This window comes from Brassica napus, chromosome A6 (assembly GCF_020379485.1).
Source record: "Brassica napus cultivar Da-Ae chromosome A6, Da-Ae, whole genome shotgun sequence".
NCBI classification, from domain to species: domain Eukaryota; kingdom Viridiplantae; phylum Streptophyta; class Magnoliopsida; order Brassicales; family Brassicaceae; genus Brassica; species Brassica napus.
The window spans coordinates 21,764,429-21,791,653 of NC_063439.1; the positions used below are offsets into that span (position 1 = coordinate 21,764,429).

At 34.0% G+C, this 27,225-nt stretch overlaps 4 protein-coding genes across 4 annotated transcripts; 3 read left to right on the plus strand and 1 right to left on the minus strand.

Annotated features, from left to right (window-relative positions):
- The first annotated feature begins 5,137 nt into the window (after positions 1 to 5,137).
- Positions 5,138 to 7,635, plus strand: LOC106348431. Its single transcript, XM_048735109.1, has 8 exons — positions 5,138 to 5,155; positions 5,270 to 5,533; positions 5,608 to 5,990; positions 6,087 to 6,387; positions 6,488 to 6,721; positions 6,822 to 6,991; positions 7,062 to 7,160; positions 7,315 to 7,635. The coding sequence occupies exons 2-8, from the start codon at positions 5,278 to 5,280 to the stop codon at positions 7,414 to 7,416; spliced, it is 1,545 nt and encodes a 514-aa protein (XP_048591066.1). The 5' UTR covers positions 5,138 to 5,155; positions 5,270 to 5,277; the 3' UTR covers positions 7,417 to 7,635.
- A 4,022-nt stretch (positions 7,636 to 11,657) lies between these two features.
- LOC106352059 (cytochrome P450 71A14-like) lies at positions 11,658 to 15,367 on the minus strand. The gene is made up of 3 exons (XM_048781656.1): positions 14,825 to 15,367; positions 12,402 to 12,563; positions 11,658 to 11,666 (listed from the first exon to the last, which is right to left on the minus strand). Exons 1-3 carry the CDS (start codon positions 15,209 to 15,211, stop codon positions 11,658 to 11,660), a joined length of 558 nt encoding a protein of 185 aa, XP_048637613.1. The 5' UTR covers positions 15,212 to 15,367.
- Positions 15,368 to 15,683: 316 nt separating this feature from the next.
- Positions 15,684 to 16,404, plus strand: LOC125575898 (cyclin-dependent kinase inhibitor 3-like). The gene has a single exon (XM_048735110.1). The coding sequence runs from the start codon at positions 15,906 to 15,908 to the stop codon at positions 16,257 to 16,259; it is 354 nt and encodes a 117-aa protein (XP_048591067.1). The 5' UTR covers positions 15,684 to 15,905; the 3' UTR covers positions 16,260 to 16,404.
- A 6,990-nt stretch (positions 16,405 to 23,394) lies between these two features.
- On the plus strand, positions 23,395 to 26,186 carry LOC125610012. Its single transcript, XM_048781657.1, has 2 exons — positions 23,395 to 24,274; positions 25,996 to 26,186. Exons 1-2 carry the CDS (start codon positions 23,395 to 23,397, stop codon positions 26,184 to 26,186), a joined length of 1,071 nt encoding a protein of 356 aa, XP_048637614.1.
- The last annotated feature ends 1,039 nt before the right edge of the window (positions 26,187 to 27,225 follow it).

Consider the following 27,225-nt stretch of genomic DNA (forward strand, 5'->3'; position numbering starts at 1 on the left):
ACGTCAAGTATTAAGCAGAAGATGGACAAACAATCAGAGGGTACTTGCGGCAAACATCAATACCATTTGCTTCAGCTACATCTGGCTTATCATCTCCCATTGCTCCTACGTCAACTTTCCAGTCGAACCTTTTCACTAGGTTGGCCAATGTGACTTCCACCAAAAAGCTGCTACATATCCACTTCCAGGACATATTCTTCTCCCTGAACCAAATGGAATAAACTTGAGATTCTGTCCTTGAAAATCTGCAACCATATCTAAATGCTTATCTGGCCTAAACTCATCTGCATCTTGTCCCCAAGCTGACACGTCTCTTTGGATTGCCCATATATTGATTAACACCTGGAAAAAAAAAGTGGTTGAAAATTGAATTTTAAAGCTTTAAGAGCTCAAAAATAGTGGTTCATGATGGTTGGAAAAATTGATGATAATGGTATTATTGTAAATAAGAAAAAATGGTGTGGGTGTATTTGGTTTTTTGTGTTAAATAATAATGGCAATTTTGTAAATAATCAAAAACATAGGGATAATATAGAATATTCATTGATGAATAGTAATGACAAAAAAAAGATTGATTTTGGGTTTGACTTGAAAAGATGAGTTGGTTTTGAAAAACTCCGGTTTTAAATCCCACTAATAAAGGTGAGGTTTTTTTAATGTTTTGTGAAAAGTTCAGGGTTTCTTTACCCAGTTTCCCTCCAACTTGTGTGTAGATGAATTTTTTTTAAAAAAATTATATAATACAATTAATATCCTTACAAATATTTGTAAGCCTAATGTATTTATATTTATAACAAAAATTACAATAAACTATTGCTTTATTTATGGTAAGAATTGATGTCAAAAAAATATGTTAAGAATTTAAACGGAACGGTTATTAATGATATTTTTTTATAAAAGAATATTTTTATGTATGTAGATCTTAACTTATTTAGCCAAAAAATATATAAATAAATATTTAGAAATATTTTTATACAATCTGACATCTTTAAACTTATTCCTCAAACAATATACATAACAAAAACAAACGAATATTGTCATATAAATAAATTTTGGCTTTCTCTAATATTTTTTTTCAAAAGTAAAAAATTCATCAAAGTACAAAAAAATTGAAATTTAAAAGTTTTTCAATTTTATGTACAATTTAAAATTATCTACAAATTTAATTTTAGAAATATTATTTGTTTTTTTCTGGAATTTTAATTGGATTAACCAAAGTTAGGTCAAAGTTTAATGATAATTTTTTTAACAGATTTATCATATTATTAATCAACAAAATCTTATATATTAAAACAGAAGTCACAGCATCAATTCATGTGTGATTTTTTTAAGAATTGGACCTATCCTAAAAAGTCATGCATTTATTCTCCAACTATATTTTCATTATAACTTACTAAAATACTCCCTATAATCGTAATTATAATGACACATAAACCTAAAAATCCGGTTTGGTTAACAAGCATACATTTTCTTCATCGTAAACACATTACAATGTCAATCTCATTAGAACCATCGAACCAAACATTATAAAAATATTCAGCCGGTTTGTTCAAAACATTTGATAAAAAAAATATATATCATATTTTCACAATTCTGATCATGAATTTTACATACGTTATAAATTCTTTCATCTATCTAAAACTAGATTAATCATAAACCGGTTCTGACCAACATTTTATATATATATATATATATATATATATATGATAAATTTATATGTTTATAATACATTTGTAGTGGGAATATACTTCCGGTTAACAAGTTTTGACCAACATTATACATATAAATTATTAAACCATACATACATATATCTAAAACCATACTAATCATTCATAGTGTGCTCTGTTTCAAAACCGACTGTTTTTTTTTTGCAAAGCAAGTACATAATCAAAATTAAAAATATGTTTCAACAGAAATATCTTACTTTCCGAATATTCACTTTTTATTCCCTAAGAAGTTCTCATATGTTTAAACTGACCACGCAAAATATTACAAAAGATACAATTATTTTCCAAACAATTTTAGCGTTAGGGTTACGACTTATAATATCCTAAGGAGGAGATACTTTTAGCTGTTTTCCGGACGCAATGGTTACAGAACAGAGCCCTTATCTTCACAGCTTAACGGCACAAGTTACCATGACGTATTGATCATTCACCATTTGTTCCTCCATGTCAGCTCTGCTTCTGATGGTAGAGTAGCCATTACCTGATAGAGAGTCAAGAAAGTTAGTTTAACTCATGTGTGAGTTAATGATAACTCCTAGCTAAAGAACATGTCTAAAGATTATTAAAATAATTGTACAGAATAGATTAGATTGTCTATTTCAGAGCCCATGTATTGACAATTGTATTACATCTATTAAGAAAATGCTTTGTACCAAAGGTATTATTACTGCCGTGATTGACTAATCTTAGTCTCATATCTTCCACAAACTTTGACGTACACAAACGAATCAGTAACACACATATGGTTAAGTTCCTTTGTCACCTTCTTTATTCTCCATGTAAAACATGTGTATTCATTATTATCTCGACCAGCTTTAAAGCCAACAGGATAATGGTAACAATGTTTGACTTTTAAAAATAAAGAAGATAATTAAACAAAAATTCAACACAAAGGCATTAGCTGTTGTTAACACTAGAGTTCAAATCTGTCTTGTATATTAGGGATCACCATCTATCCTATGCAGTGTCACTGAATATCAATACTATTAAAACAGCAACATGACCTATTGATAAATGTTTAGTCCAACTAATTATATAAATACTTTTAAATATATAAACTGCCATTCATCTATATGTAACTACCCATTAATAATATAAATATTTTCTAATTTCTCTTTTAGTTGCAACATTTTCGGAACTTCTCTCATAAATATAGCGACAGTTACAAAATTTATTTGAACGAGTGAAAATAAATAACTACTATATGCTTGACTAACATATAATAAATGAAGGCCACCATCAAGTTTCAGATATTCATGGTATTTAATTATTTATCATCGCAGAACACTACAATCAGTTATTTTACTTATAATATTTAGTTCTTTGGTTCGTATTTTTGGTTTTATAATTAACCTATCAAATATATAGTATAACATTAGCTTTAATGTTTTTTTTACAAGAAACGACCAAATTTAGAGATCAATATATATATATATATATATATATATGATTTAAGTAAATTTTAAAAAATCAGTTAATATAATATGGTCACAAATAAAATCATTATGTATTTATTTAATAAAAAATAAAATATTTGAAGTTAGTTAATATTTATAATATTTACTTTTATAGTGTATCAGGTAATGATTTATGTTTTCGTGATTGTGATTTTACCGGTTATTAAAAAAAATATACACTACAACGACATAACTTATATCTCAGCCCGTAAGATATATTCAACCATATATTAATTTATTAAATGTTTTACACAGACATTAAATTTATCAGTTAACAAAGAACGTGATGTTAACATATAGTTTAATATGGTTTAACTGAACTTTTAGTAGAAATAAATATTCATATAAACGCATTTAGTTTAACAGGTTTTAAATAGGTTATTGGATTAAAAAATATTTATTAAATGTGATTTTACTTAAAGTTAGTGAAAACTATATTAACCCATTTACGTATATATATATATATATTAAAATATTTTTCAAAATTTTTATTCGGTTCTCGGTGCGGGTTGGATTTGATATTGGTTTTCGTATATTACACTTTAAGAACCGTTCGAGTATATAGTCCAGGTCTAATAGAGTAGAGACTTGATATTAGGGTCGATTCCGAGTCGGATTTCTGAGTACGAATATTCTTGACTAATTATGTTAGGTAACTATTAAGAAAATATAAGAGCAAATTAGCTCAATACAGTAAAAAAGGTGATATACCATAGAATGGAGGGAAAATGATAATGATGGGGGAAGAAAATTGGGGGGAGAAATAGAGTATGGAGTGCAAATAGAGGATATTTGGTGTGTAGGGAGTACAAATTCTCAAAATATAATATGTTGCAAATTTTAAAAATAAAGTTTAAAAATAATTTCTTCGAATGTATATGGCACAAGTTTATAGTTATGCAACTTGACATATTTAATATAGTTACCAAAATTATATTAAATTAAATTAATATTAAACAGAAATTTGATTACAAAAAAATAACACAAATATAAAAATTAAATTTCTCAAAAAAGACACAAGTACATACTTATGAAACTTGGTTTATTTAATATACTTACAAAAATTATCTATTCTATTAAATTCATATCATACAAAAATTTGATTATATAAACACACAAACATATAAATTATGGTTCTGAATGGTGACTGCAGTTTGAACGGTGCAGGACAATCGGTTTAACTGCGGTGCGGTTTTAACAGTTATTAAAATGTATAGATATATAGTATATGTAAAGATTTTTGTTACTGCGGCGGGACGATAGTCACCTTTCGAAACAAATTTACATACATGTTGCTGTTTTAATAGTATTGATACTACCAATGATCTATGTTAAATATTTACATAAATAAAACTGCAAATAAACATCCGCGAGGTTGCGCGGGTCGAGATCTAGTTTTTATTAAATTTGAAATGGAATACATACAGATCACTGGATTTACATGTTCAACTGTTGGTTCAGATAGATATGAAAACACTGAATATCTGTTTGTTAATATAAATTTGTAGATCAAAATTTAAAAATAATACATAATACCAACTGATATTTTGCACCAAAAATCAAATCCACGATTTCAAAGCATTGGTCAAATTATAGTTTCCCAAATTAAAACTTTCATATGTTTACCATTTGTGGAAAAATTATAACATGTGAATATATGTTTAATGGGCTTTTAATAATTGAGTAACATGTCTCGCCATCTCCAAACAGAAACAATGAGTTAACATCTCATAATAATAATAATAATAATTATTAATTATTATTCCTAATTCGAAAAACCTTTACGGACGTCGGATGTTTAGTATGAAGGATTTTATCAAATCATACAATTTAGGCAATTAAACCCTCTCTTAAAGGATCGGATCACTCGTCCTTCTGTGTTAAGCTTGGTGCCCTAGAAATGGGGAAAAAGAAGAAACCCGAAGCTGACGTGACGGCAGAAAGAGAAGCCGTGAATCAAGAATCTCAAAGGTTGGTTGTGCTAGTGAGCCTTCAATCTTCTCAGATTGGGATATTTAATTAGGCCCACTAGTTTGGGATATATTTAAACGAAACCCAGCAGGACTTGTGTCTGTGTCTGTTTAGGTTTTTAGATGGGATCGATGTGGTGGGGGGAGGAAGCGGCGAAGGGTGCTAAAATAGCAGTGTGGTGGGATATGAAGGAGTGTCCGATTCCGGAGGGTTACGATGCTGGTCGGATCCGACCGAGTTTAGAAGCGGCGTTCAAGGAACGAGGCTACTCTGGTCCTGTCTCCTCCATCACTGCATACGGGGACCAAACACAAACCCCTGTTCACATCCTGCATGGGCTCTTATCCACTGGAGTTTCTGTAGCACACACCAGCTCCGGTTTGTTTTTACCAACTTTTATATGTTTAATTAAGAGTTTGGGATAATAATTAAATAATACCTTTGTAAAACAGAAAGCACGAACTACATCTTGTATCGGGATATAGTGGAATGGCGAGGTCAGAATCCACCCCCTGCTACAATGATGATCATATCCAATCAGGTGGGAGGTGACTTGTCTTGGGATCTGGCCCGGCTACAACAACGGTCGCAATACAACCTGTTTCTAGCTTATTCGAAGGCGCCTTGCGTACTCTCAGTCCTGTCAACTTCTTCGAGGTGGTTATGGGAAAAATTACTAGGGGATAATAATAATAATAATAATAATAGAATTGAGACCAGAAGCGTTCAGTATAAATTATCTGCCATGATACTTTGTTGCAAATCGTGCAATTTCGATTGCCAAAGCCCTGAGAAATTCAGGAAGCATCTCTCGAGTTATAAGCATGCACGGCAAGTAAGCATCCTTTCTCTCTCTCTCTCTATACTTGTATAGTTGTATCATCAATAATACATTGTTTGTTTCACTTTTCCTCCACTCTCTGTCGAGCAGGAGTCTGTATACCCTACGTACAAAGAAGTTAACCGTGTTACGGAGACGTGGGGACGGAACTACGCTGCAGCGCCTGAATATGCGACAGCTAAAATACTGGTGTGGTGGAACATGTTTGACTGTCCTATCCCTGAGGGATATGATGCTCGTCGGGTCCGTCCGAGTTTAGAAGAGGCATTTAAGAAACTAGGCTACTCTGGTCCCGTCTCCATCACTGCCTATGGCGACTTAAACCACACCCCTGAGCACCTCCTCCGAGGGCTCTCTTCCACTGGAGTCAGTCTTGCACATACCATTCTCGGTTAGTCCTCCTCCAACTGGTGGCTGTTTTAAAAAAATAAAAATAATTTCATCTATTAACTGATATGCTTTTTTTTTTTTTTTTAATATTGAAAAAACAGATGTCACGTACAAGCGCATGTATTCAGATTTGCTGGATGGGCAAAAGTCTAATCCTACTCCGACTAATATTATGGTCATATCTGATACAGATACACATCAGGCCTTCTCAACTCCCCTTGTCCGCCTAGTACAAAAGCAGAAACACAACTTTTTTCTGGCTTATTCATCTAGGCCTTACAAAATGTTTGTCCTGCTCCCTTCTGCCGAGTGGCTCTGGCATAGCTTACTTGAAGGTGATTAGATTGTTTCTCCTCTCGTCTTATCATCCAGTAATACTACTGTTTGATAACTAATTATATGCCGTCTCTGAGCTTTTTTTTTTTGTTTTTCCAGTTTCAGAGAAAAGAAAACAAGTTCTTCAGAAATGCAGTAGTGAAAGTGATAGGGGTGGTGAATCAAGCGCAATGTTGTATTGCAAAGTGTGCTGTGGTGGCCAAGGTCCTGATTACAAAAACCTTGACAATTTAAGGACGCATCTCTCTAGTGAAGAACATGCACAAGAAGTAAGTATCCTCTCTCCCTCCCTCCCTCTTGTTCACTCAACAACCTTTTTAATTTTTTTGCCGCTTGCAGGAGTATAGTATTACTGCGTCTGTTCAGTTAAAAATGAAGAATATGAATCTATCTCTCTTAGCCCAGTACGATCGAGAGCATCGACAGCAATGGCGACAGGCAAGTTTTTCTTAATGATTAATTTTTTTCAGAGAATTGTATACATGCTATTTCTCATAGAAAGCAGCAGGATGATGAAACATTTATTATATTATATAAAAACTCTGTAAAGGGAGTTTTATGAACCAATATAACTCAACTGACATGTTTGTAGGTAAAAAAATCTCAAAACATCAAACGTATCAGGAAAGCATTCCGGACGGGTTTTCTTCTTCTTGATAATCATTTACGTCGACTTAGAGCTCGAAAATCTTAATCCTGCAGACGTCGTGGCTCTCGACGTAGAGCTCAAAAATCTCCAACCGTGTGGTGAAATCGTTACCAGGTAGAAGCTCTTATTCTTCGTTTCTAGTCTATGTTTCAATTTCAAGCAGTATTTATTTTTCATTTCGTTTTGCTTTGTTTAAAACAATCTTATTATTCACTCATGTAATGTTATTAGTAATTTTAAATCAAACACTGTTTTTCAAATTTACTGAATGTCATTATATTAACTTACTGTTTAGTAGTATTATGTGTTCATTGCAATTTAATCATTGGCCGGGTTTAAATTAATATGCAGTTACTTAACTCAGGACGGAACTATTCTAGTATTTTTTTTTCTTCCTTTTATGCTGTACTAAAATCCTTGAAGAAAATTAGATTGTGATAAAAGATGTTCGATATATATTTGAAAATTTCTGATGATATGTTGCTTTTTTCCGGTCAGAGTTTTTGCATTGCGCTGTAAATGAATTTTTAGTTTTCATGTAATGTATTATCACAAACGATGAGTTGGTAAGATCTGTAACAATTGTACTTTGTGTATTCATACAATACTAAAACACCTGCCGAAAAAGAAACAATATTAAGCGTTAACTTTTTAATTTGAGCACCATGGAGCTGCTGCCTAACTGACAACGTTTGAGAATATATTGATTTAACACGAGCTGTCTTTTACCTAGTTTTCTCACTCTTTTTTTTTCCTTTTTCTACAAAAAGTTTACTTACCCTTTTTAGTATATTTAACATATTGCACGCATAAAATGACTTTTAAAGAAATATTAAACAGAAGATGGACAAACAATAAGAGGGTCCTTGCGACAAACATCAATACCAATAGCTTCAGCTATATCAGGCTTCTCATCTCCCATTGCTCCTACGTCAACTCTCCAGTCGAACCGTTACACTAGGTTGGCCAATGTGACTTCCACCAAGGCTACTACATATCCACTTCCAGGACATTGCCTTCTCCCTCATCCAAATGGAATAAACTTTAGATTTTGTCCTTGAAAATCTACAACCGTATCTAAATGCCTCCCTGGCCTTAACTCTTCTGCATCTTGTCCCCAAGCTGAAACGTCTCTTTGGATTTGCCCATATATTGATTAGCACCTGTGTTCGAAATAATACATTTTATCTTTAAATATATATTTATTGTCATTAGGGTTTGATCTTAATCATAAGATGTAAAGACATTACTTGTGTTCCTGCAGCTATGTCGTATCCATGTACTTTGACAACGTCACTCAATTGTCGCGGAGCTAATGGAACCCCGGGATGTAGTCAAAGCACCTCCTTAACCACAAGATTTAAATAATTTATCTTCTCATCTTCTTGCTCAGTTACATATAAGTTATGGGTTGAAACAGAACAAATCTCATCTTTGAGTTTCTTCATACACTCTGGATGTCTCAAAAACTCTGTCATTGTCCACTCTAATAGTGTAAAAGTTGTTGGCGCTGCCCCGAACAACATATCCTGCAAAAAGAGAAAAGAAAAAAAAGATAAAAAGAACAAAAATTATAGAATTCACCTCCCTCGGTGAATTTTCTCACTACGCTCTGAGAAATATATTCACCTCCCTCGGTGCTATACTTTTTCCCCAAGACGACTCTGGTTATAACATCGTTTGAAAAACTGTGACACCCCGACCCAGCATAGCTGAAATAATCGGCGATATCATGACACTTGTCTCCAGCCACAAGGCCGAAACAATGTGTCTTTAGGATCCCAGGACGTCTTTGACAAAAACCCACCAATATGAGTCGAACCTGAAATGAAAAGAGAAGAAGGAGGGGTGAGCATTTCGGCAAAAGCTCAGTGAGGGAAGCTCTAGGAGCCCCGAAATCAATCACCAACAATCATCACACAACATAGCATAAACATCTAACTTTAACATCCAGTAATCGAAAACAATCAACAAGAAACGAGGATAAACCCCGGCGGTGCCAACAATGAGACCACACCACCTAAATCGGTACCCGTGTTCCTCATGTTGTCGCGCGAGAACTTTCATGTTGCGTTGTCTCCACGACATCACGCTGTCTCACGCCTTCACGCAATCAAGTTACCGACACCGGTTCTCGCTTGATCCGCCACCATGTTCATACGCTCCACGTTGTCTCCACGACATCACGCTTCTACGTTACTTCATTTACAGGCACGCCGCATGCCCGCTCCGGCGATGAATCATGCCAACTCAAACGATTGCCACATGACCCAACAAGAAACGATGTAACGCCCGAGACATACATATATGTCATTCCACCACGTTACACCGGCACACATATGCCTTAAGCATTCTCTAACTCATTTATATATTCTCATTATATAGATATCATCCTCTTATACAATAACCCCAATCAATACAATTAGCACATTCAATCCTCAAACATCATTCAACCATATTTTAACAACCTTAGCAATAGATCTATGTTTTTCAAACATCAAGCATCAAGGTATTTATATATATCATATGTATACTTATTTATATTAGTAGATCTATAGAAAGTAACAAGTAAGGATGAATGATCAACCTAGACACTTCTACCATGATGAGATAATGATAGAAGGAGATAGAGATTGCAACAAGCCCTCACCTTGGTCTTAGATCTGAGAATGGGAAAGAGAGTAGAACCAGATCTGAAGCTTATGGCTTTCAACGAACCAGATCTACAAATAAACGGGTAGATGCTACCATCAAAGACCCGAGATAAGAGATCTCAAAGGAGGAGTAGAAAGGAGTAGAAGAAAATGACACTAGGGTTCCTTACCTCACCAGTGACCAGATCTAGAAAGAAGACATGGAGAGATCTGGACATAGAATTGGATTGGTTCATCGGGGATCTCCAACGGCTTGGCTCCAGCCTTCAGCAAACGGCGAACATCAAGGAGAGAGAGAGAGAGAGAGAGAGAGAGAGAGAGAGAGAGAGAGAGAGAGAGAGAGAGAGAGACGCAGGCGAGAGAGAACGAGAGAGAAGAGAAAATAGAAACCATGACGGCTAGGGTTTTCAAATCTCTCTGAAACTCTACAGGGCTTCGCTCTGATTTCTAAATGGAAGAGAAAAGAAGGAGGAGGCTCCTTTTTATAAAAAAATGAGGTGGAAACCCTAGGGTTTACTACGCGGGCCAGAAATAAAAGAGAAAGACTTGATGGGCTTTGGTCCAAATCAAGTTAATTAATAAGAAAACAAAATCATTCCGGTTTGGGAGAACCGGGATGTGACAATTCTACCCCACTTAAATGGGAATTCGCCCCGAATTCCGAACGGAGCAACGGTAAAACTCAACCATTAAGTAAGAGATTAGGAACTTGTTCGATTCATATTGGTGTGAGTCAAGACTGACCCTCTAGGTTAGGACTAGAGAGTCTTTCCTGGGCTCTGATACCACTTGTGACACCCCGACCCAGCATAGCTGAAATGATCGGCGATATCATGACACTGTCTCAGCCACAAGGCCGAAACAATGTGTCTTTAGGATCCCAGGACGTCTTTGACAAAAACCAACCAATATGAGTCGAACCTGAAATGAAAAGGAAGAAGGAGGGGGTGAGCATTTCGACAAAAGCTCAGTGAGGGAAGCTCTAGGAGCCCGAAATCATCACCAACAATCATCACACAACATAGCATAAACATCTAACTTTAACATCCAGTAACGAAAACAATCAACAAGAAACGAGGATAAACCCCGGCGGTGCCAAAATGAGACCACACCACCTAAATCGGTACCGTGTTCTCATGTTGTCGCGCGAGAACTTTCATGTTGCGTTGTCTCCACGACATCACGCTGTCTCACGCCTTCACGCAATCAAGTTACCGACACCGGTCTCGCTTGATCCGCCACCATGTTCATACGCTCCACGTGTCTCTCACGACATCACGCTTTACGTTACTTCATTTACAGGCACGCCGCATGCCCGCTCCGGCGATGAATCATGCCAACTCAAACGATTGCCACATGACCCAACAAGAAACGATTTGTAACGCCCGAGACATACATATATGTCATTCCACCACGTTACACCGGCACACATATGCCTTAAGCATTCTCTAACTCATTTATATATTCTCATTATATAGATATATCCTCTTATACAATAACCCCAATCAAACAATCAGCACATTCAATCCTCAAACATCATTCAACCATATTTTAACAACCTTAGCAATAGATCTATGTTTTTCAAATCAAGCATCAAGGTATTTATATATATCATATGTATACTTATTTATATTAGTAGATCTATAGAAAGTAACAAGTAAGGATGAATGATCAACTTAGACACTTCTACCATGATGAGATAATGATAGAAGGAGATAGAGATTGCAACAAGCCCTCACCTTGGTCTTAGATCGAGAATGGAAAGAGAGTAGAACCAGATCTGAAGCTTATGGCTTTCAACGAACCAGATTACAAATAAACGGGTAGATGCTACCCATCAAAAGACCCGAGATAAAGAGATCTCAAAGGAGGAGTAGAAAGGAGTAGAGAAAATGACACTAGGGTTCCTTACCTCACCAGTGACCAGATCTAGAAAGAAGACATGGAGAGATCTGGACATAGAATTGGATTGGTTCATCGGGGATCTCCAACGGCTTGGCTCCAGCCTTCAGCAAACGGCGAACATCAAGGAGAGAGAGAGAGAGAGAGAGAGAGAGAGAGAGAGAGAGAGAGAGAGAGAGAGAGAGAGAGAGAGAGAGAGAGAGAGAGAGAGACGCAGGCGAGAGAGAACGAGAGAGAAGAGAAAATAGAAACCATGACGGCTAGGGTTTTCAAATCTCTCTGAAACTCTACAGGGCTTCGCTCTGATTTCTAAATGGAAGAGAAAAGAAGGAGGAGGCTCCTTTTTATAAAAAAATGAAGTGGAAACCCTAGGGTTTACTACGCGGGCCAGAAATAAAAGAGAAAGACTTGATGGGCTTTGATCCAAATCAAGTTAATTAATAAGAAAACAAAATCATTCCGGTTTGGGAGAACCGGGATGTGACAAAAACTAATGAAGAGCTTGCTTAGGTTTACTGGTGAAGAAGAAGAACTCGCTTTCGCAAGCTTCCCCATTAATAAATTGATCTCTTCTGCTCTTATATTCTCGAAGGATCGAATCGTTTTGTTGGTAAGGAGATTCATAACGCAAATACTCTGCATGCATCCCAAGCAGTTGAAGATAAATTAGCTACCGTAGATGATCTCTATATAATTTGGTTGCATCTGAAAATCATTATCCTATTGATGCGTGTTGTGTGTGTGTGGAGTGTGGACATATAATTTTATTGCAAATGTTTTATAGACTTAAGGTTGCCGTTTTGCCCTGTCCACACAGAAACTTTATATCTCGTGTAACGCAAGCAACATGTGATTACAGTGTAAATTGTATTTAGCTAATTAAACTAAACGTTATCTTTAAAGATATTACTAGATTTTGATCCGCACAACCGAACTTGATCCGCACAACCGAACACGCATATTTGTTTTTTTCTTAATTTTTGTTTGTATTAAATGGTATAGTATATATTTATAAAATTATTTTGAAACATAACAATTTTATTTTTTACATTGAACAATTATATTTTGTGTTTGTAATTGTTTATTGTACCACCGATATTGGTATCATAGATTTATACTTTAATTAACTAATACTATTAAAATAAAAACTGAGAACGTCTTTATTTGTTTTAGTATCTATAAACCTTTTTTTTTGAACAAAGTATTTATAGATCTTAACTCGTGACATATAAATATTTGTTTTCACTTTAAATTTTTTATTTATACTAAATGGTATAATATATATTTTTAAATTTAAACGTATTACATAATTTTTATTATAATATTTGAAAACATAACAATTTTATTTTTGACTTTGTATAATTATATTTTGTAATTTTAATAGTCTACTAGATTTTGACCCGCGCTTAAAAAGCGCAGATTTGAAGTTTTTAATATTTAATAAATTTTAAATCTAGTATAATTTTTTTTTGTTTCACATTATAACTATTGTTTTTTAATGTTTTTATTATTCATTATTTTTATTGTGTGAGATTTGTTTGAAATAGATTTAAAGTTGATATGTATGTTTTTAGTAGCAAAGATATTCATTATATATTTTAATTATTGAACTGTATTAGCCAATGTTTTGAAAATCTGATCGGACCGAACGATCGGACCGAACGATCCTGACTCGCTCTTCGAACTGGTTATGAGTTGTGCTAAAAACCGAATTTGAGTTAAATCGGACCTAGTTCAATATTAAAACCAAGTTTTTGCAAATTCAAGTTAAAAAAATTGCAAATTTTAATAAGATTTCATCAAAAATTAATATTGTTTTCTACTACATATATAAATAAATTAGTTTTAATTTTTGATTTTTTCATTTTAATTTTCCATATCAGTTTTAAAATATAACATTGATATAAACTTATATCAAAATTAATTTATAGTTATACTTACATATATATAGTTACTTAATTTAAAATTAAATTAAAATTAAGCGGTTAAACCGGACCATTGATCCAGGTGCAATGTTGAATCTGTCTCCGTTCGGTTTTCAAAACATTGTCATTAACCACAAGCTATCAATTTTAAATTAAAAATGAATTTTCCTCGCATATATTTATATCATAGTAACAACTATCAATTTACATTATTAAAAAACAATTATTTTTAGTATTGATATAGTTTTCAATTTCAGATATTAAATTTGTGATAACATTTCATAAAAAGAGTCAAGAAATACATGAATAAGATATCACTTAAAAAGTGCAATGAATATTGTTAAGTTTGTAATACAAAGTTATGCATCATATATTCGATAATCTATATGTAGGGTCCAAAAATATATACATTAATATTGATCCGTTTGTTACGACTATTTCTTTAAGTTATTTTCTGTATTAAGAAAATAATAATAAAATATTTACGTAAAATATTGTTGTTAGTTACAATATCTCTTTTTGTACATTAAGAAAATTATGAGTTGATGTATGGAATATTATTTTGGCTTAAAAATAAACTGAATTATGTGGTGTTAGTCTAACTAATAGGTCCAAACAACTTTGAATAATTAAATTTTTTAAGAATGTTTCCCTTTTAATAGTATAGATTCTGTCACACTATCATATAAACAAATCCAAGAGTAGATTTCAGACAACAAAAAACTCTACGAAATATCACCGAAATATTTCTGTTTAATTAATTCTAAATTATTTTTAATGCTTTGTACTCTTATAATTCCTGAAATAACATATAAGGCATGTGTTTGATAATGAAGATATATTAGTCATCAAAAATTTAGGAACATGATAATACCAAAATTGAGAAAAATTAAATCAAATAAATTCGTCACAAACGTATATATAGAAAATCAGAAAACACAACAACAAACTTTTGAATAGTGCAAATATTACCTTCATCTGCCTCCAATATTCTCCATAGGGGGCAAAGGCTATTTCTGTCCCTTTAAAAAGTTTTTCGACCGTTCTTGTTCTCGGGCGATTAGAAAAGTTTAGATCGTGTGTTTTCAACACGTCATGAGCTACGTCAGCGGAGGAGACTACGATCGTAGGGACGCAACCAAAGTGAAGGAGCATGAGTGGCCCAGAGCGAAGGCTGAGGGAATGGAGAGAGCGGTGAGGGTGGAGGCTGAGCTGGTGGAGATTTCCTATGACCGGAAGTCGCCACGGAGAGGGTGGTAGCTTAAGCTTGGTGGTGGTGGTGGTTCTTGTGAATAGTGGTTTAAGGAAGAGAAAAGCTAAGAAGATGGCCAAGCAAACAGAAATTAACATCATTTCCATTGTGAAGAGTGGTTTAAGGAAGATAAAATCTTTGTGTTTGTGTTGTTATATACTTGAAAAGATCTTATTTTATTATTTTATGACACACGTTGATCCCACTATATATTTAACTAAATTTGAGTGGTGCAATAACATATTTTAATACGTCCCCAAATCACGCTAGAAATTTTGTTTTCCTCAAACCAATACACCATCACTTACTATTAAAAACAGAAAAAAAAATTCCTTTTTTTATCAAACAAAAAATTCCTTTTTTTTTTGCTCAAAGCACAGCCCTCCACGACACAAAACAGAGTGGGATTTTTGCCGATACGTGTCAGCTCGGTAGTGCGTCTGTGTATCTCATGCTCTCTCTTCCTTCTTGCGCGTCATGGGATTGTGTATTATCTCTTCCTTTTCGCGCGTCATGGGTTATTTCGATTGGGCGTTAATTTTTTATGGGTTTCATGTTTACTTCAGACTTCAGTTAGAATAAATCCCGTGTTTTTTTTCTTCGCCCCTACAGAACCCATGTCGATTAGGTTTTCTAAATTGCTCTTCCATCTTCTTCCTTAGAGTAGGAAATGTTACCAGTTACCAAATTATCATCTTAAACCCTCCATTACTCTCTCACACATGATCTATATTCAATGTGATTTCTGGATCTGAGGCGGTGGAGATTCATCTATAAAAAGATCCGAAAATCAGTCTGAAAATGGGCAAATACATGAAGAAATCGAAGATTACCAACAACAATACGGAGCCCACCGAGCCAACTTTCCTGGGAGTTCGCACCAGGGACGCTAAAACCCTAGCTCTGAAGCGGCTCAATTCCTCCGCCTCTGATTCCGCTCTAGCTGGAGACTCTTCTTTCTACCTTCAGCTCCACAGCCGCCGCCTCGAGAAACCCCCGGCGCTGACGGAGCCGAAACAGCCACCGAGAATTAAGGAGCCTGGCTCGAAGGGTCGGGTTAGCTCCGGTTTGGGTTCGGTTCATGTAGCTCAGAGCTGTAACGGAGATGATTGGTTTGGGAAGTCTGAAGCTTTTTTGTGGAGAGAACAGTCCTGATTTTCAATCGATACAAAGGTTCGTGATTTCGTGCCCTAGCGATTCATCTTCTTACCAATTCGATGAAACCCACTTTGTTTTTTTTTTGGTCTTATTGAAATATGTTTAGTTTGAGTTTGAATCAAGACCCCAGTTCGTGTTTTGTGTCATAGCTTCTTTTGCCCAAACTGTGAAGAGCGTTAGGCTTCTCTTGACCTTTCGTTGTTTGCTCAAATCATGTTTTTTTTCCTTTCTCATGTTTACCTGATTGGTTTGATTTTATATTCGACTTTACTCTCTTCTGGTGTACTGCTGTGTTATTACTGCTCACTCTCGGACTCTTTGTGGTGTTAGATTAGACATTTCAGAGTTATTGTTGTTTGTCTCATGTGTACCACATTACAGAGGTTATCAATGTGTATCATATTTAATATCTAAGTTGGTGAAAGTATGACCCTTTTTGTGAATATAAGTTTTGAGTCCTCTCCTTGATGAGCTAATGACATTGGAAGTGGTACGCATTAGGGTTTAGAGATAGAGATTCACCTTAATTTTTTCAACATATGTTTTTTTTTTGTTTTTAACTAAAGTGGTTGTTGTATGAATGTCAGTAGCTTTTAATATGTAAGATCATATGAAAAAATGGAGACTTTCTTCGTAAGTGTAGTGCAAGTACTGTGGTGTGGCGTCATGTTCATGGGACCTAGCTAAGCTGTTGAGAAGAACTACGAGCTACCTGATGGGCAAGTGATAACAATTGGTTCTGAGCTGTTCCATTGTCCTGAGGACCAAGGTTATTTACCAGCCATCTATGATTCATATGGAGAATACTGGTATCCATGAAACAACTTTAACTCCTTAATGAAGTGTGATGTAGACATCAGAAAGGATGTGTACGGTATAACATCGTGACCAGTGGTGGAAGCACATTTTCTCTGAGATCGCTAACAATTTGAGCTAAGATATCACGTCTTGGTCTACAAGCAGCATGAAGATCATAGTTGCTACTCCTCCTGAGAGAAATACCCTGTCTTGATTAGAGGGTCCATCTTGGCTTCACTCTGTACATGGCGCAATGGAATAAGTCAGGCCCATCCATTATTCTCAGGAAATGCTTCTTAGCTTGGAGTTATCATTTTTTCAGAAAAGAAGCGTTAATCTATTCTTCTTCTTTTTTTTGTTCTTATTTCTGGCCAAAGACATTTTCAAAGATTTATGTTCTTCTTATTTAGTTCAGCTGCCTGTGAGTGAATAATAACACATCTTTCTCTCTTTAACTATTATATAGCATTGTGTTTCTTGTTCTCTTTGTATTATTTTTTTCTACGTTTGTACACTTCTATCAGTTCAAATGGTGAACTATAGATACAACACATGATTAAAGAGAAACCAACACGTACCATAAAAGCGAAGTTAGGGAACCCAAAAGTCTAATTAATGTTGGAGTTATTAAATCATACAATCAGCCCAAAACAAAAAAAAACTTACATTACATGACGACACAACAAAGACAAGAAGACATCTTAGAAGGTGTTTTCATGGTTTGGATCAGTGTTCAGGGTCGGTCTAATAGCCCCTCTGCCTGCAACCCATAAGCTGTTCCAGAAACTCGGTGAGTCTGATATGTTAGAGGTCCATTGATCAGCAAGTTTCTGGTCTTTGGCCTCTGTGTCTCTCCTTCAACCAGCAGATGTCTTTATACTCTCCTTCTATCTTCTCTCTTGTGATTTTTTGCTCTTCCGAGTTGAAATAATCTCAGTTAAAAGGACTACCACAGACGAGTTGAAATGTTAAATTTAATTGCATATTCCTCGACTATATAAATCGAAACCTTTAGCTAAAATAAAATCACAATTCTTACAAAAATATTTTCACATCATGCACGGAGATCAACCCCTATCAAAACTCGAAACCCTCCCTCAAGACCTCCAAGGTGATATATTTTCAAGAGTAGCACGGTTATCAAGAACCACCATACGCCATCTAATGCAATCATGCCCATTTCGCCAAAGCTGCTAAAGACACACGAGTCTACAAGCATATGACAGTCAAATCATTGATTATCCATCCACTTGCTTCTCTAATAAGGTATTGCAATCTCATCTCATGACAAAATATTTGTCGCTGGAAACTTAGAAACAATGCTATTTGTATAACCAAATGAAAAAATCACATACTTCATTTTATATATGGTGAATCACTTCTAATTCCTAAAAGTAAAACATCATATCGCATATATGTTTTCATGTACTTTAGCAGTAACAATTTTTGTGGGTTTCTGTTGGACACAATATATAAATTTTTTACTTCTCTACGTTTACGTTTAACCACTCATTTTTCTCATGCATATATATTACGTCAAGAAAACGTATACACAATATTTATTAATAATTTCATGTATATTTATTGAATATTTTAACATAAATAACAAACAGTAAACATATAATATCTAGTTTTAGTATTATTAGTATTTTCACTCTAATAATTTAAACCTCATTTTATAATTTATATTTTGTGAAAGTTGATATATATGTATTATATATATATTCAAAAGGTAATATCTATCCTATACTAAAAGGCAGATATAAAGTGATTTTAGCATGTCCACATCGACAAATTTATTTAGCCAATCAAAACATTTTAATAATACACGTTGGATCTCCTCAGTAAACTATCGATTTCATATGGGCTTTGCTGTTCTTCTGGGCTTCATCTAGATAATATACGAAGACGGGGAGAGGTCCAAAGAGAGGAAATATAACTATACAATTATTTGTTTGCGGTTCCTACTTTTTTTAATAATCTTCTTTCTCCCCCGTTTTTCTTTGGTAACTAATCGAAGTTCAATCAAACCCCCACGTGGCCATGTTTTTGTCGGTCGGGCGAGTTCACAAGTCTTGCTTCAAGCACCTACTAACCTTTATATATATCTGTAACATATTTTATACTTACGTTTTTAAATTAAAACTAATCGTTACTATATTTGAAATCCCATATCTCATTAACATTACTTTAGATTTACTGTATATAGAAATAAATATATTAATATGTACGTGTATCACATGACCATAAAAATATCAAATTAGATTAATACTATACACTAAACAGTGTGTTGTGTTTTAATTAGGAAATTGGATTAATACTATACACTAAACAGACTGTTTCACATCAATTTTCTTTATTTTAAAAGGATGCTAATATTTTGAAATTGAAACAACATTATGACCCACATTTATATTATTTTAATTAGGAAATTTAAAATTTCTATCAAAATATTTTATTAAACTTTTAATTTTAATTTTTATTATAACTGCATAGATTAATTTTCAATATAAATTTATTTTTAAATACTACAAATATATCATTTAATATAAACAAAAAATTAAAAACATAAACTAAATACCGCCTAACTTTGTTCTTATATATTAATACAACAACTAGAGCTTGATCCGTGCGAACGCACGGATGTATGTAACGATTTATGTATATCATATATTTTGTTACTGTTTCGTGTTATATATATATTTATTTATTTATTAAATGTGAGCTAACTATATAAAAAGATTGGATGTAAATATATATATACACATATTAATATACTATGTTGGATCAAATTTATATTGACATTTCTTTCATATTTAATTGTATGATTGAAATGTATTATTAGTATATTATGTGTTTGGGTCAAATTAAAAATGAGTTACAACTATTCTAAAAACCTAATTGGACGGGATATAAATTGACCCGTCTATTTTAACTAAAAGCATGAGAATAAAGTTAATTTTATATTCAAAATATGAAGTTGATATTGCTGGAATATTCCTTTTTTATTAAAAAAAATTGATGATAATATTCCAAAACTTTTATAATAAAGAAGTTTAAAACATAAATGAATCACGTCTAATATATATGCACCCTATTTTATTGGTAAGTCATAGTAATAAGCATATTTTGTTTATATATGGTAATGAATACATATTATAAGATCAAAAGCGTGGAAACTCGCTTTTAAATTGTTTTTCATAGGTTGTTTTTAATATTTGTTTCAATAGTTTGTTAATATATGTGTATTTTAAAGTTAATTTAATTACATTTAACTCAGATTTATTTAAGGAAAACATATTAATGTAACTGAAAAGACAAGCATTGAAATAGAAAATTCAATTTAACGCTCAGTGGCATAAAAGTGTAATTGAATTTAAAACTAAGAGGTATTTTTAATGGATACTTCTCTCTTAATAATATAGATATACTGTTAACATAAATAGTTAATTGATGTTCACCATACAAAAATTACACAAGGATCCACGCAAAAAAGGAATCTAGGCCTTCCACGTGGATCACATAATAAACCAAAAGGCATGTATTTACTATCAAAAATATTTAATACTAAGATTAAAATTGTCTCATCTCAGTGCTTAAATTGTGTATGTTTTCAATTCATCTGGTAAATGACAGACCAACATTCAAACCAAAATATTATGACTGTAAGTTTATATGGATCATAGTCTTATATCCTAAACAAAACTTATTCATCAAACAAACTAAATTCCCAGATTTAATTTAATAGGTGGCTGTGATGACTGTTACTCTTACAGTAAGAAACAATACTATAATGTGTATCTCCAATGCTATATTCTTATAAACTAACAACTATTAATCTTAATAGTCAAGAAGAAAAATACATGTAATATGAGAAAGACCATCTTGCTATCGAAACGAACTTCGGCATCGTCACGAGGTATGCATAATGGCTAATAAAATCTACTTAGATTTAATACATTTATAATTCTAATATACGTTGTTTATGCATAGATACAAACGCTCCACCGCATCCACAAGGAATGCGTCGCACTCAACCAAAAAAGAAAGGTGCATACTACTTAAGCCCCTATAATTTCCGCGTAATATATATATATATAAAGAATGATATTTGTTACCGACAATTGTGACTTGCTTAATACAAAAAGTAAATTTATAAGATAAAAAATTAAAATAAAATATTTAATTTCAAAAATGTATTTTCCAACATAATGGTTTCTTAAAAATCAACTAAAAATAAAGTTTGAAAATAATTAATTTTTAAACATATTTTTTTTATAAAAAATTATTTTTCGAAAAAGTAAAATAAAAGAACTTTAAAAAAAATGTAAATTTATAATTCCTAGGCCTCTGGTAAATTCCTAAGATGTTAAACAAACTATGATTTAACAATTCGTAACAAATATTTTTCAGAAAAAGGTTCGACGTCACAATTCATTGAAAACCCAATCGTAGCATGCTCAAAATGTGGTGCGTTAATGTGGACTTCTGAAAGCACTGGTACGGATCGCAAAACAGGTGAACCAACTTTCACCCTTTGCTGTAACCATGGCCAAATAAGGCTTCCACGGTTCCACCGATCAATCAGACCTGAGCCCTGTTAGAAAAACTTCTTCAAACTAGATAGTTTCGAGATACTATCCGAGTCTATAATTCTGTACTTGCTTATACATCTGTTGGAACGAAAATGGATTATAGTGTGGTCCACGCACCTGGTCCTTATACTATATGGATCCAAGGTCAAACCCACACACATAATTGGCTTGCTTATACCGCGACAAGGCTGTCTCCCAGAATATCTCCAGCTTTATATATTTGATACGAACAACGAACTCAGAAACCGCCTAAATGCGATGGGGCAAACCTCAGCAGAAGGTAATCTCGATGAGTCAACATTAGCGCTTCTCATCGAGATGATTGACGAAAATAATTGTTTAGCTAAGATTTTTCGACGTGCACGAGACCACTACAAAAGCGTCGGGTCAGAGTTTGCTATTAGGTTAGTCCCAGATAAAGGAAAGGGGAAAGAATACGATCTTCCGAGTACAAGCGAGGTGGCAGGTCATATCATGTAGGATATAACATCAACAATTGGAGAACGAGATATAGTGGTCCAATTTCAATCTGATACTTTGCACCAGATGTGTGATGAGATCACCCTCCATACATGAGCCTACAATATCCTCTTTTGTTTTTGTATGGTGAATATGGGTTTCACCCAGAGATCCCCCTACATCTTGAGACATTCACTTCAAGAACAAGGCAAATCGTAACCATACGGCAATACTACGCTTCTCAGATTCAAAACATACAACGACGTGAAATACCCTGACTTCAAATCAGTTTGCCACGCACGAGGCTATTTGAACAATGATGTTGAATGGCTCGAGAGTATGTAAGAGGGTGCTCGAACGGCCACCCCATACCAGCTCTGTGATATGTTCGTCACATTCCTAGACAGTTGCTTCGTTGCAAGCCCTAAAAGACTATGGAAACACTCATGGAAATCAATGAGCGATGACATACTTCACAAGAGACAAAAGATCTTAGGTCACGCAAATCTGGAACTGGACCATAAGACCCTAGAGCAATACACATTGATAGAAATAGAAAAATTGATGTGTATGCATGATCGCTCCTTAAATGATATTAAAGATATGCCGAAGATCAACCATGTTTTGCTAAAGGAATTGGGGAACAGTTTGTGGAACCAAGAAATGGATTACGATGTTGCCGAAGAAACATTAAGACATGACAAGCAGTACAACTTACTTAATGTTGAGCAGCGTGCGATCTATGAATCAGTCTTAGACTCTATTGATAAAAAAAAAAAGGGAAAACTTTTCTTTGTATATGGCATATGAGGCACATGAAAAACATTCTTATACCAAACTATTATATCCAGACTTCGCTCAAGAAAACAAATTGTTCTACCAGTTGCTTCTTCGAGAATAGCCGCATTGCTACTACCAAACGGAAGAAAAGCTCATTCTCGCTTCAATATTCCGTTGAAGCTCGACGAAGATAAACTCTGCAACATCTAACCATATACAATGCTGGCTGAACTAATTGAGGAAACGGACCTCATGATTTGGGATGGGGCACCTATGACACACAAGCATGCTTTCGATGCATTAGACAAGACGTTGAAGGACATAATGTCTATGAAAACCCGCAAAGAATCAGCCTTTTGGCAGCAAAACAGTTATGTTAGGGTGATTTCAGACATATCCTACCAGTCATTCCACGAGGTAGTAGAGCTGATATTGTATTAGCTTCGATAAGCAATTCATATCTATGGAATAGCTGCCACAAGTTCTCTTTGAAAACAAATATGCGAGTCAATCAGGATGAGAAAGAGTTTTCTGAGTGGCTTCTCAAGGTTGGGAAAGGTCGTCTAGAATCAAGACAAGAATATGAGGATGATGGCTACCATGACCAATTCATAAATATCGATGAATCTTTGATTTGTCAGAGTTTTGTTGACCCATTAGAAGGAGTTGTTGATGCCGCATATGGAGAAATCAACAGACCGATGAATTCCCAGACTTCCTACACTGATAAAGCTATACTCACACCACGTAATGAAACCGTCGATGAAATCAATGCTTACACCATCTCACGGACTGACGGGGTATCAAGAGATTACTTCAGCTCAGACAGCTTTGAGTTATCAGATACTACATCAGATCAAAATGATACATTATACGCCGATGAGTATCTCAACTCATTGGAATTCTCGGGTTTGTCTTCGCACAAACTAACTCTGAAAGTTGGTGCCCCAGTTATGCTTCTGCGAAACATAAATCAGAAAAAGGGATTATGCAATGGTACACGAATGATCCTAACCCACGTTGGTGATCGCATGCTCAAGGCCGAGATTATCACTGGCTCCCACATTGGAAAAGAGGTCTTGATCCCAAGAATTGTGCTTTTGTATGATGAAACAAAGTTACCGTTCACATTACGTCGGCGACAATTTCCTATCAGATTGTGCTACGCAATGACAATCAACAAAAGCCAAGGTCAGAGTTTAAAAGAGGTCATCTTATATTTGCATAAACCGGTGTTCTCTCATGGTCAACTTTATGTGGCCCTCTCACGTGTCACAAGCAAAGCAGGATTAACGATCATCAAAACCGATCATTTCCACCAGCTGAAAGTGAAGAACATAGTCTACAAAGAAATATTCAAAGGCCTTCCTCCCGACAAAGGTAATTTTAAATAACTTAGTAGTTTTCACTCCCATCATTTTCAGAAGTCTTCTGATAAAATATTATATTTACAGATTAACAATGCCTAACATATCAACCAAGCAATGATACAATCCAATAAAGAAGGGACTTACACATAGGTTTTTTCCCAGCTAAGCCAGGTACAAACCTTTTTATATAAATAGCAATACTACTGTATTTATCTAAATTTATGCTAACTAACTTATTCTTATCCAATTTCAGGTCATTTCTTTTTTATGAACCTTAACACAACTTCTGATCTGCTAAAGACTTAATATGTTTCTTACATTATTTATTTTACTTAGCTACTCTTTTAGCTTTTAAACAATTGCGTAAACTCGATATTCATCAATTTTTCAGACATTTTGGAATATACAGTGCTTCAATTACAAATAAAAATATTGAAACTTATGATCAAAATTCGACTATCAACACACTTTTCCGCGCATCGCGCGGAGAGAGAACCTAGTAATAGATTAAATTTATATAAGGAGGTTCTGAAATATATGACTGCTTTAAATATAACTAAAGATGTGAAACAGTAGCTGGCATACGTGAAAAGAAAATACAAAGAGATAGATATAACATGGTATACTCAGAAGTTTAATATCTAATGAAAATTATTAAAATCAAATGAAGATAAAGTGAAAGAAAAGAAATTCGAATGTTGAAGTCAATCAAAATTTTGTTAATATTTTCATCAAAATAGTAGACTCACCCGCCCGTAGGGCGGGCCAACCCCTAGTAAACAATAAGAATTAAGGAAAGGATAAGTGACATTCTCACCAAGTCATTCATGACACTCACCAAACCATGAGGCTGTGAGTTCTACATAGATGGGCTTTACCTTACGGCCATGTTACAAATAAATAAAATTATGATATACACATTCCAAGTCCACTGCTTCTTTGTCTCACAGTACAATCCGCAAAGGGGACTTTCCATTCTCCCGTTTGAGTGAGCCTCTGAACACGTATGTAATTTGTCAAAAGGAACATATTATATTGTACATTTGAATCAATCTAACAGTCATCCCGTTAGAGACTTTCGCATTAGGAAGATGTCTCAAGAAGTAAATTAATGTTCAAAAAAAAAATCATGTGAATATTTTTCAAGAGTTTTTAATTTGATAATTTATTTATTTACTTAAATACTCATATATAGTGAGAGAGATTCAAGAGATAGTACTCTCCGATACTGATAGTTTTATAAATCTATTTCCATTGATTTTTTTTCTAAACTATTAGTTTTTTTGCATCGTCTTATATACCAGTTCAGTACCGTCTCGTGCTAAATCAAACGTAAGGAGAAGATTGGATTGGAAAGCTGGAGGAGGAGGTGAGGTGAGCCTCTTGAAGAAGAGCATAATGAGAACACAAAGGAAGTTGAGTCACTCTAATCATGACAAGATGCAGAAGCTAGCAAGTGTTGGTGGTTCTCTTACTATTGGTGGGGGTGGCTACAGGAAATCATGTCTTGTCCGAAAACCAGAATAGTAGTAGTAACTACTGCAAAGGGCTTGAAGATATATGTCTCTGATACGTAATCAGCTTGTTCAGATTGAACAACATCAATCCAATCTAATGGATCTCTTCTTCAGGTTTGTTTCTAACAAGCAGGCACTGAAACCATGACCATGATTTTTTTTACATTTTTAAGTAGTACCTGAAACTAATTCTGTGTGTTTTATGTCATTAAAGATTTTGTGGGAAGCTCACAACATGGAATGCGTGCTCTGGAAACTAGAGTTCACGGTCAAGAACTTGCGATGGATGAGATATCTTATGACTTGGCAGTTTCAAATTGGAGAATGAGAGTAACTGTTCAAATGAGAGTAACAGTTCAGGCAGAAACAACTGTTCTCTCATTCCCTCCTGGAAGTTTTTATTAGATCCAAATTCTGGAAGAAGCCAGGTTATATATATTCCTCACAATTAAAAGGAAGAGGTACCTAAAACTTCAAAGATTCTGAGACTTATACTGTGAGAGAATGTGGTGATTCATACTTGTTACAAAGTTATATATATTAGTACTACTACTACCCTAAGTTTTCAATCGTTTTAGTACCTTTTTCCTTGAAATATGTTGTACTAAAGTCCTTAAAGAAAACTAGATTGCGATAAAAAAAATAATATATTGGAAAATGCTTGAAATTTCTGATGATATGTTGCTCTTTTTCTCGTCAGAGTTTTTATGTAATATATTATCACAAACGATGAGTTGGTAAAATCTGTAACAATTGTACTTTGTGTATTCATACAATACTAAAACACCTGCCGAGAAAAGAAACAATACTAAGCTTTAAATTTTTAATTTGAGCATCATGGAGCTGTTGCCTAACTTGTGGTAAATTTCACGGATTGAATAATTGAAGTAGTTTGCATTAACTATTTTTCTTTCTGTACTTTGGAAAAGAAAACTAGATTCATATCTTCTTTTTCGTTGAATTAAGTATTGTCTACACTGTTGTCTATTGCTATTTCTACTAGGATCTTGTCATAATGGGAACTTATGGGCAAATAAATAGTTTAGTAGGTTTCTCAAAAGTAAAAAGAAACTTTACATTATGTTACTGTCCCAATCTGAGTAATTAGATAGTTGATCAGTTCGTTTCTCTGACATTTTGAAACTTCATAATCGCTTGAGAGACTAATTGAAGTTTTGGAAATAAAATGATTTGCCAAGAATATAAAACACAAGAGAGAAGAATTCTAGAGTGAACTCAACAAACAATGCTAAAACATTATGCTTAATCAATTGTGTTATCATGTGACTTTAGAGTAAATACTATCGAGTGAAAAGCTGTCGAGTAACAAAGTAAAAAATGTCAATCCAGATTAAGACAAGACTGCATAGTAATTGAGTAACAAAGTGTAACACACAGAAATACATAATTAGTGCAGTATTGCAGTGTTAATTAGATATAAAGT